The sequence below is a fragment of the Macaca mulatta genome, chromosome X (assembly GCF_049350105.2).
Source record: "Macaca mulatta isolate MMU2019108-1 chromosome X, T2T-MMU8v2.0, whole genome shotgun sequence".
NCBI lineage: Eukaryota > Metazoa > Chordata > Mammalia > Primates > Cercopithecidae > Macaca > Macaca mulatta.
Window position 1 is genome coordinate 1,055,294 of NC_133426.1, and position 16,734 is coordinate 1,072,027.

The following is a 16,734-nucleotide window of genomic DNA, read 5'->3' on the forward strand; positions in this document are numbered from 1 at the left end:
TCCACCTCAAAAATTAAAATAAAATAAAATAAAATAAAATAAAATAAAATTATAGGCCGGGCGCGGTGGCTCACGCCTGTAATCCCAGCACTTTGGGAGGCCGAGGCAGGCGGATCACAAGGTCAGGAGATCGAGACCACAGTGAAACCCCGTCTCTACTAAAAATTACAAAAAATTAGCCGGGCGCGGTTGTGGGCGCCTGTAGTCCCAGCTACTCGGGAGGCTGAGGCAGGAGAATGGCGTGAACCCGGGAGGCGGAGCTTGCAGTGAGCCGAGATCGCGCCACCGCACTCCAGCCTGGGCGACAGAGCAAGACTCCCTCTCAAAAAAAAAAATAAATAAATAAAATAAAATAAAATTATAATAAAATAAAATAAATAGACTGGGCGCAGTGGCTCACGCCTGTAATCCCAGCACTGTGGGAGCCCGAGGCGGGTGGATCACGAGGTCAGCAGATTGAGACCATCCTGGCCAACACGGTGAAACCCCGTCTCTACTAAAAATACAAAAACTTAGCCGGGCGTGGTGGCGGGGACCTGTCGTCCCAGCTACTCAGGAGTCTGAGGCAGGAGAATGGCGTGAACCCGGGAGGCGGAGCTTGCAGTGAGCTGAGATCACGTCACTGCACTCCAGCCTGGGCCACAGAGCGAGACTCCGTCTCAATAAATAAATCAATAAATAAATAAAAAGAGGACTCTCATTTTCCTTCCGTAAGGAAATTCGCTCACCTCCCTTGTTCGACTGAAGATCCTAAGATTTCCATTCCAGAGAGGAAGAGGAATTCCATTCCTTTCTTCTGCCTCACACTCAGAAGCAGGGAGTTCAGCTCAGAGACACCAAGAAGAATCTAGAAAGACAGGCCTGGCTGGGTTTCCTCACTCATCCATTAGCCTTAGATCGGACCCTTGGGAGGCCGAGGCAGACAGATCGCTGGGGCCCAGGGGTTCGAGACCAGCCTGGGCAATGTAGCGAGAGCTCGTGTGTACAAATAAGTATTTTAAAAAACTGCCTGGGTGCGGTGGCTCACGCCTGTCATCCCAACACTTTGGGAGGCCGAGGCAAGTAGATCACCTGAGGTCAGGAGTTCAACACCAGCCTGGCCAACATGATGAAACTATCTCTACTACAAATTACAAAAATTGCCAGGCACTGTGGCTCACGCCTGTAATCCCAGCACTTTGGAAGACTGAGGTGAGAGGATCACCTGAGGTCAGGAGTTCAAGACCAGCCTGGCCAACACGGTGAGACTTCCGTTTCTAATCAAAATACAAAAATGAGCCGGTAGTGGTGGTGGGCGCCTGTAATCTCAACTGCTCAGGAGGCTGAGGCAGGAGAATCAGTTGAACCCGGAGGCGGAGGTTGCAGTGAGCCGAGATCATGCCACTGCCCTCCAGCCTGGGCGACAGAGTGAGAGCCTGTCTCAAAACAAACAAACAAACCAAAAAAAAAAAAAAAAAAAGAGAGAAAAGAAGAGAAAAAACAGAGATTTACAGCACCTTCACAGGCTCCTGTTATCACTAATGTAAACCACAAATAAAAATCTAATGCCTACTCAAACATCTGAATGGATCCGTTCCCTCAGCTAAGGATCTTCCACACTTATCCTGAAACAGTCTGGTTCAGGCCGTCATAGAGAGCGGGGCCGGACATGCCTCATTACAGCCTCCTGCCTTTAGAATTCAGGCACAGCTGACCAGCATTCACAGGAAAGCCAAGATCGTAAGATTGACGAAACAGGACGGGCACAGTGGCTCACGCCTGTCATCCCAGAACTTCGGGAGGCGGAGGCGGGCGGATCACCTGAGGTCCGGAGTTTCAGACCAGCCTGGCCAACAGGGTGAAATCCCATCTCTACTAAAAATACCAAAAAAAAAAAAAAAAGAAAAAGAAAAAATAAATTATTTGAGTGTGATGGTGCATGCCTGTAATCCCAGCTACTCAGGAGGCTGAGGCAGGAGAACTGCTCGAACCCGGGAGGCGGAGGTTGCAGTGAACCGAGATCGCGCCATTGCAACCCAGCCTGGGCGTTGCAGTGATACTATCTCAATAAAAAAAAAAAAAAAAAAAAAAAAAAAAAAAACCAGAGATCATAAGGAAAAAAAAAAGAAAGAAAAAAAACAGAGATCATAAGATTGACAAAACAGGTGAGGCAGGGTGGCTCACACCTGTAATCCGAGCACTTTGGGAGTGCAAGGCAGACAGTTCGCCTAAGGTCGGGAATTTGAGACCAGCCTGGCCAGCATGGTGAAACCCCATCTCTACTAAAAATACACATATGAGCCAGGTGTGGTGGGTGGGCACCTGTAATCCCAACTACTCAGGAGGATGAGGCAGGAGAATTGCTTGAACCCCAGAGGCGGAGGTTGCAGTGAGCTCAGACCTCACCACTGCAATCCAGTCTGGGCGACAGAGTGAGACTCTGTCTCAAAAAAAAAAAAAAAAAAAAAAAAAAAGATGAAACAGGCCTCTGGGTAGCAGCCTTCAGAGAGAATAGATTGCCAATGGTTTTGGCTCAAGTTAAGGTCATTGTTCATTTTAATGCTGAAGGGGTAGGCGGGTGCGGCCGCTCACGCCTGTAATCCCAGCACTTTGGGAGGCCGAGGCGGGCGGATCACGAGGTCAGGAGATCGAGACCAGCCTGGCTAACACAGTGAAACCCCGTCTCTACTGAAAATACAAAAAAACTAGCCGGGTGTGGTGGCGGGCGCCTGTAGTCCCAGCTACTCAGGAGGCTGAGGCAGGAGAATGGCGTGAACCCGGGAGGTGGAGCTTGCCATGCCACTGCACTCCAGCCCGGGTGACAGGGCAAGACTCCGTCTCAAAAAAAAAAAAAAAAAAAAAAAGAGAATGGTGTGAACCCATGAGGAGGTTGCGGTGAGCCAAGATTGCACCACTGCACTCCAGTCTGGGTGACAGAGCTAGACTCCGTCTCTAAAATACAAAATAAAATAAAATAAAATAAAATAAAATAAAATAAAATAAAATAAAATAAATAAAAAATAAAATAAAATAAAACTGCTGAAGGGGTATCATGAGGCTTGTCCGACCTTCTCTTCCATCATAGTCTCCACCAGTTTTTCATGTTGTCGATGAAAAGAGTCAAACTCTGTGAAATATTTGAAGACATTTATTCTAAGCCAAATATGAGTGACCATGGCCCGTGACACAGCCCTGAGGAGATCCTGAGAACGTGTGTCCAAGGTGGTCGGGGCACAAACTAGTTTTATACATTTTAGGGAGGCATGAGACATCAATCAAATACATTTAAGAAATGCATTGGTTTGGGCCGGGCACGGTGGCTCACGCCTGTCATCTCAGCACTTTGGGAGGCCGAGGCAAACGGATCACCTGAAGTCAGGAGTTCGAGACCAGCCTGGTCAACATGGAGAAACCCCGTCTCTACTAAAAATACAAAATTAGTTAGGCGTGGTGGTGTGCACCTGTAATCCCAGCCACTCGGGAGGCTGAGGCAGGAGAATGGCTTGAACCCGGGAGGCGGAGGTTGCAGTGAGCTGAGATTGCACCACTGCACTCCAACCTGGGTGACAAGAGCGAAACTTCATCTCAAAAAAAGAAAGAAGAAAAAAAACCCATCTGATAAGAATTTAAGGTTTGTAGGGCATGACTCCCCAGACCTCTTAGATAGGAATTTTGGGGAAGATAAAAAAAAAAAAAAATCAGAGCTTCATACTCAATGTTAACTCCAAAATGCCCTTGGCAGAGAGGAGGGGTGCAATTCGATGGTTGTGGGGGCTTAGAATTTTATTTTTGTTTAACGATAGCTGGCCGGGCACGGTGGCCCATGTCTGTCATCCCAGCACTTTGGGAGGCCGAGGCAGGTGGATCACCTGAGGTCAGGAGTTCGAGACCATCCTGGCCAACATGGCGAAACCCCGTCTCTGCTAAAAATACAAAAATTAGCCGGGTGTGGTGGTGGACGCCTGTAGTCCCAGCTACTCAGCTACTGAGGCAGGAGAATCGCTCGAACCCGGGAGGCGGAGGTTGCAGTGAGCCGAGATGGCGCCACCGCACTCCAGCCTGGGCGACGGAGCGAGACTCCGTCTCAAAACACAAAAAAACAAAAGTAGCTAGTAAGTAGCCCCGGAAAAGGACCTCAGTTTGGGAGGTTTTGGTCCAAACCTGGGAGAAAAATAAGACCTGGGGAATTCTTTCTGTGGGCAGAAGAACATGCAGCGTGGGAAACCCGGTCTCATTTTCTTGGAAAGCCTGGTTGTCATCTGTTCTCAGAAGCTTCTTCTCAGCCACTAACCTTTAGGATAAGCTGCCAGACAAGGGACGTTTGAAATCCTGCAACTCACAGCTTCTGGGTAATCCTCGGTCCTACAGAGCTAGAAACCAACCCCTCTGGGCCATGGGATTTTGGTTGTGGAAGTTCTGTGGGCTCCAGAAGAATGAGGGTTTTTTGGTTTTGGTTTCTGTCTTTGTGTTTTTTGAGACAGAGTCTCGCTTTGTCGCCTAGGCTGGAGTGCAGTGGTGCGATCCCGGCTCACTGTAACCTCCACCTCCTGGGTTCAAGGGATTCTCCTGCCTCAGCCTCCCGAGTAGCTGGGACTACAGGCGCCGCCACCTCTCCCGGCTAGTTTTTTGTAATTTTTAGTAGAGACGGGGTTTCACCGTGTTAGCCAGGATGGTCTCGATCTCCTGACCTCGTGATCCGCCCGTCTCGGCCTCCCAAAGTGCTGGGATTACAGGCTTGAGCCACCGCGCCCGGCCGAGACGGGGTTTCTCTATGTGGGTCAGGCTGGTCTCAAACTCCTGACCTCAGGTGATCCACTCACCTCAGCCTCCCAAAGTGCTGGGATAACTTGTCTACATCAATGTCAACAAAAATGTATGAGCCATTGACAAGAAGATCCACCATGGGGCCAGTTGCAGCAGCCTGGGTGAAACATCTTGTTAAGTTTTTGGGAAGATAAACTTCTCTACATCAATGTCAACCAGAAGATATGAGCCTTTGACAAAAAGATCCAACAGCCTGGGTGAAACATCTGGTTGAATTGTCGGGAAGATAAACTTCTCTACATCCATGTCAGCAACAAGGTACAAGTCATTGACAAGTCATTGTCAAGGTACAAGTCATTGACAAGAAGATCCACCATAGTGCCCAGTTCCAGCAACCTTGGTGAACCATCTGGTTGAGCTTTGGGGAACAGAAACTTCTCTACATCAATGTCAACAGAAAGACATGAGCCATTGACAGTAAGATCCACCATGGTGCCAGTTCCAGCAGCCTTAGTGAGCCATCTTGTGAAGTTTTGGGGAAGATAGACTTCTCTACATCAATGTCAAAAGGAAGATAATAGCCATTGACATCCACCATGGTGCCAGTTCCAGCAACCTGCGTGATACATCTTAAGTTTTTGGGAAGAGAAACTTCTCTACATCCATGTCAGCAACAAAGTACAAGTCATTGACAAGTCATTGTCAAGGTACAAGTCATTGACAAGAAGATCCACCATAGTGCCCAGTTCCAGCAGCCTTGGTGAACCATCTTGTTGAGCTTTGGGGAAGAGAAATTTCTCTACATCAATGTCAACAGGAAGATATGAGCCATTGACAGTAAGATCCACCATGATACCAGTTCCAGCAGCCTTAGTGAGCCATCTTGTGAAGTTTTTGGGAAGATAGACTTCTCTACATCAATGTCAAAAGGAAGATAATAGCCATTGACATCCACCATGGTGCCAGTTCCAGCAGCCTGTGTGAAACATCTTAAGTTTTGGGGAAGATAAACTTGCCTGCATCAATGCCAACAAGAACGTATGAGCCATTGACAAGAACATCCACCATGGTACCAGTTCCAGCAGCCTTAGTGAGCCATCTTGTGAAGTTTTGGGGAAGATAAACTTCTCTACATCAATGTCAAAAGGAAGATAATAGCCATTGACATCCACCATGGTGCCAGTTCCAGCAACCTGCGTGATACATCTTAAGTTTTTGGGAAGAGAAACTTCTCTACATCCATGTCAGCAACAAGGTACAAGTCATTGACAAGTCATTGTCAAGGTACAAGTCATTGACAAGAAGATCCACCATAGTGCCCAGTTCCAGCAGCCTTGGTGAACCATCTGGTTGAGCTTTGGGGAAGAGAAACTTCTCTACATCAATGTCAACAGGAAGATACGAGCCATTGACAGTAAGATCCACCATGGTGCCAGTTCCAGCAGCCTTAGTGAGCCATCTTGTGAAGTTTTTGGGAAGATAGTCTTCTCTACATCAATGTCAAAAGGAAGATAATAGCCATTGACATCCACCATGGTGCCAGTTCCAGCAGCCTGTGTGAAACATCTTAAGTTTTGGGGAAGATAAACTTGCCTGCATCAATGCCAACAACATCGTATGAGCCATTGACAAGAAGATCCACCATGATACCAGTTCCAACAGCCTGGGTGAAACATCTGGTTGAATTCCTGGGAAGATAAACTTCTCTACATCCATGTCAGCAACAAGGTACAAGTCATTGACGAGAAGATCCACCATGATGCCCAGTTCCAGCAGCCTTGGTGAACCATCTTGTTGAGCTTTGGGGAAGAGAAATTTCTCTACATCAATGTCAACAGGAAGATAGGAGCCATTGACAGTAAGATCCACCATGATACCAGTTCCAGCAGCCTGGGTGAACCATCTTGTTGAGCTTTGGGGAAGATAAACTTCTCTACATCAATGTCAACAGGAAGATAGGAGCCATTGACAAGGACGTCCATCATGGTGCCAGTTCCAGCAGCCTTGGTGAGTCATCAGATTGAGCTCTTGGGAAGATAATCTTCTCTTCATCGATTCTGGAGAGAAGCAGTGTGGTATGGTTTGGATACGGTTTGTTTGGTCCTGTCAAGTTTCATGTTGAAATTTGACCCCCCACTGGGGTACATGGGGCCTGGTGGGAGGTGTTTAAACCCATGTGGGAGAATTCCTTATGAATGGCTTGGTCCTGCCCCCGTAGTAATGAATGAGTTCTCATTCTCAGTTTCCAGGAGGACTGGTTGTTGAAAAGAACCTGGCACCTCCACCCTTCTCTCTTGCTTCCTTTCTGCCCGTGTGGTCTCCACACACAATGTCTTCCCTTCACCTTCCGTCATGACTGGGAGCAGCCTGATGCCCTCACGACCAGCAGATCCAAACATCATGCTTCCCAGACCACCTGGAGAACCACCATGAGCCGAATAGATGACCTCTCGTTTTTGTTGTTGTTTTTTTTTTTTTTTTTTTTTTTGAGACGCAGTCTGGCTCTGTCGCCAGGCTGGAGTGCAGGGGCGCGATCTCAGTTCACTGCAACCTCCGCCTCCCGGATTCAAGGGATTCTCCTGCCTCAGCTTCCCAAGTAGCTGGGATTACAGGTGCACAGGCCACCACGCCCAGGTAATTTTTATATTTTTAGTAGAGATGGGGTTTCACCACGTTGGCCAGGATGGTGTCGATCTCTTGATCTCGTGATCCACCTGCCTCGCCCTCCCAACGTTCTGGGATGACAGGCCTGAGCCACCGCACCCGGTCAATGATCTCTTGTTTATCAATTACCCAACCTCAACATGAATGGACTAAGACGCAGCTCCTGCAAGAATGGGGAGGCTAAGACAGTAGAGGTGCAGCCTGTGCAACCGTCTTTCACCTTGGCTGATGTTGCTATTCCAGGTGTCATTTTCCACTGCATTTGCGAGAAGCCCTATGCTTTGTTTAGGCGCCAACTGTTTGTAACGTAACACATCTCTAACCTGCTTGGTTCTTTTTTTTTTTTTGAGACGGAGTTTTGCTCTTGTTGGCCAGGCTGGAGTGAAATGGCACCATCTCGGCTGACTGCAACCTCCGTCTCCCGGGTTCAAGGGATTCTCCTGCCTCAGCCTCCTGAGTAGCTGGGATTACAGGCACCCGCCACCTTGCCCGGCTAATTTTTGTTTTTTGTTTTTTTTTTTTAGTGAACCACCGCCCCTGGCCTGCTTGGTTTTTCTTATGACTTTGTAGACAGCACAGAAGGCATCTGAGTTTGTGTGTGTGCAAGTGTGTGTGCAGGTGTGTGCGCGCCAATATGCTTGTTTGTGCAGAGGTGTGTGCAGATGTGTGTGTAGTTGTGTGTTCGCACATGTGCACTGCGTGCAGGTGTGTGAGGATGTGTGTGTGCAGGTCTGTGTGTGCAGACATGCATGTGTATGCGGGTGTGTGCGTGGACACGTGCATGCAGGTGTGTGTTTGCAGATGTGTGTGCAGATGTACGTGTGTAGTTGTGTGTATGCACATGGGCACTGTGGGCAGGTGTGTGGGGATGTGTGTGTGCAGGTGTGTGTGCAGATGTATGTGAAGATGTGGGTGTGTAATTGTGTGTACTCACATGTGCACTGCGTGCAGGTGTATGTGTACAGATATGTGTGCAGGTGTGTGTGGAGATGTGTGTGTAGTGTGTACACCCACGTGCACTGTGTGCAGGTGTGTGGGGATGTGTGTGTGTGCTGTGTAGACAAGCGTGTGTGGAGGGGTGTGTGTGCCATTGTGCTTGTTTGTGCAGACGTGTGTGCAGGTGTGTGTGCATACAGATGTGTGTGTGTAGCTGTGTGCTAATGTGTTTGTGCAGATGTGTAGATGTGTGTGTAGCTGTGTGTACCTGCTGTGCACTGTGTGCAACTGTGTGGGGATGTGTGTGTGCACGTCTATGCAAACATGCATGTACATGCAGGATTGTGTGCAGAAGTGTGTGCAGATGTGTATGCAGACATGCATGTGTGTGCAGGTGTGTGTGTAACTGTGTGTACGCACATGTGCACTGCATGCAGGTGTGTGGGGATGTGTGTGTGCACGTCTGTGTGCAGACCTGCATGTGCATATGTGTGTGAGGGTGTGTGGGGATGTGTGTGTGCACGTCTGTGTGTGCAGATGTGTGTGCAGACATGCATGTGTGTGCAGGTGTGTGTGTAACTGTGTGTACGCACATGTGCACTGCATGCAGGTGTGTGGGGATGTGTGTGTGCACGTCTGTGTGCAGACCTGCATGTGCATGCAGGTGTGTGTGCAGATGTGTGTGAGGGTGTGTAGGGATGTGTGTGCATGCACGTCTGTGTGTGCAGATGTGTGTGCAGACATGCATGTGTGTGCAGGTGTGTGTGCAGGTGTGTGTGTAACTGTGTGTACGCACATGTGCACTGCATGCAGGTGTGTGGGGATGTGTGTGTGCACGTCTGTGTGTGCAGATGTGTGTGTGTCTGTGTGCACAGATGTGTGTGCAGACATGCATGTGTGTGCAGTTGTGTGTGTGCAGGAGTGTGTCTGTGCGCGCAGATGTGTGTGGGACTCACACCTGAGCTGTTCGACGGGGCCACTCTTTGGAGACGAGGTCAGGAGCCAATGAACTCACGGAGTAATTGCAAGTTTCCCAATCCTATGAATGAGGAAGCGGAGGAGGGAGGGGCAGGGAGGGCATGAGGAGACACAGAACAGCTCTGAAGGGAGCTACCCAGACGCGGGAGTGTCCGAGAGAAAAACAAGTGAAAGGAAAGGAAGCGGATGCCGCGGGGTAAGCCGAGTTCTCTCATTCTGTGGTCTTTGAACATGTCGAGTCACCAGGGTGTTTCTCCTGTGTCTGTCGATCTGAAAGAAAGAGACGGAGCCACAACCTAAGATTTCAAAGGTTGACTCGAGCCAAACGGGGGACAGGGGCCCGGAAGAACGAGAGACCCAAGGACACTCGGGATCTGAGTTGTATTCTGCCTTTATTATAAGCAGGTTTTTAAAGGCCAAAAAAAAAAAAAAAAAGAGGGAGGTGGTGTTGGGGGACAGGGAGGAGGTTTCTGTGAAACTGTGTGCTGGGAATTCTTGTTGGTTTACAGAAAAAAAAAACAATTGATTAATGACTGGCTATACATTGCTAAGCTCCAGGGAGTCAGGGTGTAGTGAGTACGGAATTATTACATTCATTGATAGCTATTTGTGGCATCCGGAAGCCGTCTCAAGAGATAAACATGGCCAGGCACAGTGGCTCACGCCTGTCATCCCAGCACTTTGGGAGGCTGAGGCGGGTGGATCACCTGAGGTCAGGAGTTCGACACCAGCTTGGTCAACATGGAGAAACCCCATCTCTACTAAAAATACAAAATTAGCCGGGCGTGTTGGTGGGCACCTGTCATCCCAGCTACTCGGGAGGCTGAGGCGGGAGAATCATTTGAACCCAGGAGGCAGATCTTGCAGTGAGCTGAGATTGCACCACTGCACTCCAGCCTGGGCGACAAGAGCAAGACTCTGTCTCGAAAAAAAAAAAAGAGAGAGAGATGAAAAGAGATTAACATAGAGCTGAAAGCGGGAGGGGAGTGTGATGGTGTTACTGGTTACTAGAATATGGGGTCCTGATCCAGACTCCAAGAGACGGTTCTTTGATCTTGCACCAGAAACAATATGAGGCAGGTTCACATTGCAAAGTGAAAGCAAAGCTTATAAAGATAGTAAAGGGGGGCCGGGTGTGGTGGCTCACGCCTGTCATCCCAGCACTTTGGGAGGCTGAGGCGGGCAGATCATCCGAACTCAGGAGTTCGAGACCAGCCTGGCCAACACGGCGAAACCACATCTTTATTAAAAATACAAAAAATTAGCCGGGCGTGGCAGTGGGTGCCTGTAATCCCAGCTACTCCGGAGGCTGAGGCAGGAGAATCGCTTGAACCCGGGAGGCGGAGGTTGCAGTGAGCCGGGATTGTGCCACGGCACTCCAGCCTGGTGACAGAGCAAGAAATACTCTGCCTCATAAAAAAATAAAATAAAAATAAATAAAAATAAAAATGAAAGAAAGTAAAGGACTGAGAAAATGGCTAGACACTGGACAGACTAGGGGATTTGCTAAAGTCAGAAAAGGAAGGTGGATTTCCTTCTATATCCCAGCTACAATGTTTGTTTATATATAAGATAAGTAAAAAGGCCAGGCGCAGTGGCTCACGCCTGTCATCCCAGCACTTTGGGAGGCCGAGGCGGGTGGATCACCTGAGGTCAGGAGTTCGAGACCAGCCTGGCCAACGTGGAGAAACCCCATCTCTACTAAAAATACAAAATTAGCCAGGCGTGGTGGCATATACATGCCTGTAATCCCAGCTACTCAGGAGGCTGAGGCAGGAGAATCGCTTGAACCCGGGAGGCGGAGGTTGCAGTGAGCCGAGATCGTGCCACTGCACTCCAGCCTGGGCGACAAGAGCAAAACTCCGTCTCAAAAAAAAAAAGATAACTAAAGAAAACAATCACAGGGAGATATGCTCCGCTACAAGGGTTTCTGATAAAGGGTTCATCTTTGTCATGTCTATCTTTTGCAATAACCAATATTATCTTTTTTTTTTTTTTTTTTTTTTGAGGCCGTCTGGCTCTGTCACCCAGGCTGGAGGGCAGTGGTGCAATCACAGCTCACTGCTGTCTCGAATTCCTGGGCTCAAGCGATCCTCCCATCTCCGCCTCCCGAATAGCTGGGACAAAGGCAATGCCACCATTCCTGACAGATATTTGTATTTTTGTAGGGACGAGGGTTTCACTGTGTTTCCCAGGCTGGTCTTGAACTCCTAGACCCAATCCGTCCTCCTGCCTCAGCCTCCTAAAGGGGTGGGATGACTGGCGTGGGCCACCGCGCCTGGCCCAATATCATTATCATTTTTAAAGCGAAACGTATTCTTAAACTAGGAAGGCTTTTGTTCTGAAGATATCAAGACATCAGGAATTTCCTGTGTCTGTTCAGTCCTGGGTCTATTTAGTAAACAGTACTCATCTATTCACATGTCTTGTGTCGGGGAATGGCTGACCTCCGGGGAATGCCGCCCAGCCTGTCCCAGCCGCCTTTTTCCCAGCCCCCATTCAAGATGAAATCCTTCTAAGCCGGTAGGATGTGATCCCAGCACTCTGGGAGGCCGAGGCGGGTGGATCACCTGAGGTCGGGAGTTCGAGACCAGCCTGGCCAATATGGTGAAACCCCATGTCTACTAAAAATACCCAAAATTACCTGGGTGTGGTGGCAGGTGCCTGTAATCCCAGCTACTCGGGAGGCTGAGGCTGGAGAATCACTTGAACCCGGGAGGCGGAGGTTGCAGTGAGCCGAGATCGCGCCACTGCACTCCAGCCTGGGCGACAGAGCGAGACTCCATCTCAAAATAAATAAATAAATAAACATTTGAGGCTAGGCATGGTGGCCCACGCCTGTAATCCCAAAATTGTGGAAGGCTGAGGTAAGAGGATTGCTTGAGACCAGGAATTCCAGACCAGCCTGGGCAACATAGTAAGATCCCCCACCCCGCGTGTATAAAAAGATTAAATTATTACACATTTTAAAAAGACAGAAATGAAGCATCTTAGATACCACCGAGATTGGGGTGGTAAGAATCTGGATTTGGACAGCTTGTTGGGTGTTTTATAGGTGTGCTAAATCAGATTTCACGCTTCTTGTTGAGACAGAATCTCGCTGTGTCGCCCAGGCTGGAGTGCAGTGGTGCAATCTCGGCTCACTGCAACCTCCGCCTCCCGGGTTCAAGTGATTCTCCTGCCTCAGCCTCCTGAGTAGCTGGGACTACACGCACCTGCCACCATGCCCGGCTAATTTTTGTATTTTTAGTAGAGACGGGGTTTCTCCATGTTGGCCAGGCTGGTCTTGAACTCCTGACCTCAGGTGATCCGCCTGCCTCGGCCTCCCAAAGTGCTGGGATTATAGGCGTGAGCCACTGTGCCCGGCTTCTTCTTCTCTGTCTTTTCTTTTCTTTATTTCTTTCCTTTTTTTTTTTTTTTTTTTTTCTGTGAGATGGAGTCTCACTCTGTCGCCCAGACTGGAGTGCAGTGGCGCAATGTCACCTGACCACAGTCTCCGCCTCCCAGGGTCAAGCAATTCTCCTGCCTCAGCCTCCCGAGTAGCTGAGATTACAGGCGCCCACCACTACTGCCTGGCTAATTTTTGTATTTTTAGTAGAGACGACATTTCACCATGTTGGCCAGGCTGGTCTTGAACTCCTGACCTCAAGTGATCCACATGCCTCAGCCTCCCACAGTGCTGGGATTACAGGGGTGAGCCACCACACTGGGCCTCTGACTTTTTTTTTTTTTTTATGTTGCCCAAATTCGTATCTAAGGGGTCTGGCTGGGGAGGCATGCCCTACAGACCATAAATTCTCATCAAATGGGATTTATTTTACCCTATATATTATATATATATAAATATACCACAATATATCTATATATTGTGACTTACCTTCCAACCCCACTCTGGCAAACATTACAAGACAAAGAGAAAAAACAACATATTTTTCCCCAAAACATGTTTCTTACTCGTATTTCTTTTATTTTTTTTTTTCTTTTGAGACAGTCTCATTCTGTTTTCAAGGCTGGAGTGCAGTGGTGCAGTCTTGGCTCCCTGCAACCTCCGTCTTCCAGGTTCAAGAAGTTCTTCTGCCTCAGCCTTCCAAACAGCTGGGTTAATACGCATGAGCCATCGTGCCCAGATAATGTTTATTATTATTATTATTATTGTTATTATTATTTAGTAGAGATGGGATTTCACCGTGATGGCCAGGCTGGTCTCGCACTCCTGACCTCAGGTGATCCACCTGCCTCAACCTCCCAAAGTGCTGGGATTAGGGGCATGAGCCACCGTGCCCAGCCTTCTTTGCCATATTTTGGAATGACCCCCCAAAGCTGTCCTTTGTTAGAGAAAATTTTCATCTGTAAAGAATCTCTGCTGGGGGTGGGGGCTCACGCCTGTAATCCCAGCAGGCCGAGGCTAGCGGGCTACCTGAGGTCAGGCGTTCGAGACCAGCCTGGCCAACATGGTGAAAACCCGTCTCTAGTAAAAACACAAAAAATACAAAAAATTAGCTGGACGTGGTGGCATGCGCCTGTAATCCCAGCTACTCAGGAGGCTGAGGAAGGAGAATCGCTTGAACTCAGGAAACAAAGGTTGCAGTGAGCTGAGATCATGCCATCTTGTCAGAGTGAATCTGTGTATAAATAATAATAATAATAATAATCTGTATTAACATAGCTGGACACAGCTGGATCTTTTTCTTCCAGACCCTCCCAATCCTTAAGAGATTAACTAAGATCTGAATATAAAACATTTGTCAGCCTGGCGCAGTGGCTCACGCCTGTAATCCCAGCACTTTGGGAGGCTGAGGCTGGTGGAGTCACCTGAGGTCAGGAGTTCGAGACCAGCCTCTCCAACATGGTGTAACCCTGTCTCTACTAAAAATACAAAATTAGCTGGGTGCAGTGGTGGGTGCATGTCTTCCCAGCTACTTGGGAGGCTGAGGCAGGAGAATGGCTTGAACCTGGGTGGCGGAAGTTGCAATGAGCCAAGATTGTGCCACTGCACTCCAGCCTGGGCGACAGTCCAAGACTCTATCTCCAAAAAAAAAAAAAAAGGAAAAAAGATCTTGGTCTTTTTTTCTATAACAGATAATGAGATAACAGGAAAAAACAAACAAACAAGCAAACAAAAAAACAAGAACAATTGTTCTCCTTGGAAGGTCCGTCCTATTGTTATGGAGGTAGGAGAAAATGTCTTCCAGAGGTTGTTGATATCAAAGGGGTTTTTTTGATATCAAAGGGGTTTTTTTTGTTGTGTTGTTTTGCTCTTGTTTGTTTGTTTGTTTTGAGATGGGGTCTTGCTCTGTCACCAGGCTGGTGTGTAGTGGTGCGATCTCGGCTCACTGCAACCTCCGCCTCCCGGGTTCAAGCGATTCTCCTGCCTCAGTCTCCCGAGTAGCTGGGAGTACAGGCATCTGCCACCACGCCCGGCTAATTTTTGTATTTTTAGTAGAGACGGGGTTTCACCGTGTTGGCCAGGATAGTCTCGATCTCCTGACCTCAGGTGATCCACCCGCCCGGGTCTCCCAAAGTGCTGGGATTACAGGCGTGAGCCACTGTGCCCGGGACCAAAGGGTTTTTAATTAAAAATCCTCATTATACCACGGAGCCCTGTTTTGGGGTAAAATATCATGATTTCCCTCACTCTCCATCATTCTTGCTTTGAATCCGAGAAGGAAGCGAGGCAGACTCTATTTTAGGATCAACCGAAAATTTCCAGAAAGGGGAAAGAAAACCCATTCTGTAAACACAAAAAAGAAGAAGAGAAAAAAAAAGGATAAGCAGTACATATCAAACGTAAAAATATTGCATAATTTTCCATGAGCGCAAAACGTCCTGTCAAACCAAAAAAAAAAAAAAAAAAAAAAAAAAAAAAAAAAAAAAAAGGCGTATCAGAGACAGGTCTCAGTCCATTTAGAGAGTTTATTTTGCTGAGGTTAAGGACGTGGGCCTATGGCAGAGCCTCAGGAATTCGTGATGACAGGTGCTTAGGGCACAATTTGCTTTCGTTCTTTTTTGGGGGGTTGATCCAGTCTTGCTCTGTCACCCCGGCTGCAGTGCAATGGCGCAATCTCGGCTCACTACAACCTCCACCTCCCGGGTTCAAGCGATTCTCCTGCCTTCTGCCTCAGCCTCCAGAGTAGCTGGGATTACAGGTACCCGTCACCACACCTGGCTACTTTTTGTATTTTTAGCAGAGACAGGGTTTCACCATGTTGGCCAGGCTGGTCTCGAACTCCTGACTTTAAGTGATCCACCAGCCTCGGCCTCCCAAAATGCTGGGATTATAGGCGTGAGCCACCGCGCCCGGCCCTGGTATGTAATTTTAAAAATCTTTGTAGTACCTTATTTACGAATAAAACGGGAGACAGGTTTGCCTGAGCCAGTTTCCAGTATGACCTTTCCCTTGCCTTGGTGATGTTGGGGTCCTGAGATTTATTTACCTTTCACAGTTTACAGCAGGAAAAGCCGTGGAGACAGCCGATTCGAGAAGCGGAGATGCTTGCGTAGAACCCTGTACGTGCTTCCTTTGGGCTGTCGGTAATGTGGTTGGGGATTTTTTTTTTTTAAGTGAAGTCTAAAGAACTGAAATGTTTGGCTCCGTAATGATGAACCAGGATAGAAGTGAGAACTCAGGGCAGAAGAATCTGAATGAGGAACTGTCTGACCTATGACAAATTTAACATGTCAGCGCACATCCTCCTGACAGCGCACATCCTCCTGACAGCGCACATCCCCCTGAAGCAGCGGGACAGGGGTCTCCAGGCAGAAGAGACACATGAACCTGTCAAAAAAAAAAAAGAGAGAGAGAGAGAGAGACGGCAGGGCACGGTGGCTCACGCCTGTCATCCCAGCACTTTGGGAGGCTGAGTTGGGGGGATCATGAGGTCAGGAGTTTGAGACCAGCCTGGCCAACATGGTGAAACCCCGTCTCTGCTAAAAATACAAAAATTAGCTGGGTGTAGTGGCGCATGCCTCTCGTCCCAGCTACTCGGGAGGCCGAGGCAGGAGAATCGCTTGAACCCGGGAGGCGGAGGTCGCAGTGAGCCGAGATCGCGCCACTGCACTCCAGCCTGGGCAACAAGACCGACAGTCCGTCTCAAAAGAATTAAAAAAAAAAAAAAAAAACCAGCCAAATACTGCAAAATATTTAAAGACGTTTATTCTGAGCCAAATATGAGTGACCAAGTCCTGGGGAAAATAGTCTGAAGAGATCCTGAGAACACGTATCCAAGCTGGTTGGGCTGCAGCTTGGTTTTATACGTTTTTGTTTGTTTGTTTGTTTGTTTACTTATTTTACTTTTTATTTTATTTTATTTTTTTGAGAAGAAGCCTCGCTCAAGCTGTTAGGCTGGAGTGCAGTGGCGTGATCTCAGCTCACTGCAACCTCCGCCTCCCGGTTCAAGCAATTCTCCTGCCTCA

General features: G+C 48.3%; 1 protein-coding gene across 5 annotated transcripts in view; it reads left to right on the forward strand.

Annotated features, from left to right (window-relative positions):
- Window positions 1-16,734, forward strand: part of LOC106995137 (granulocyte-macrophage colony-stimulating factor receptor subunit alpha) — an 81,758-nt gene that overhangs the window by 33,711 nt on the left and 31,313 nt on the right. For 2 of the 5 annotated variants that reach the window (XM_077988158.1, XM_077988161.1), the window contains exons 1-2: window positions 9,379-9,517; window positions 15,765-15,828. In XM_077988158.1, the coding sequence (XP_077844284.1) occupies window positions 9,389-9,517; window positions 15,765-15,828 (193 nt within the window). In that variant the 5' untranslated portion in view covers window positions 9,379-9,388. Of the gene's footprint in view, window positions 1-9,378; window positions 9,518-15,764; window positions 15,829-16,734 lie in introns of those variants that run through there. The other 3 variants (XM_077988160.1, XM_077988159.1, XM_077988162.1) reach the window with 3 other exon arrangements.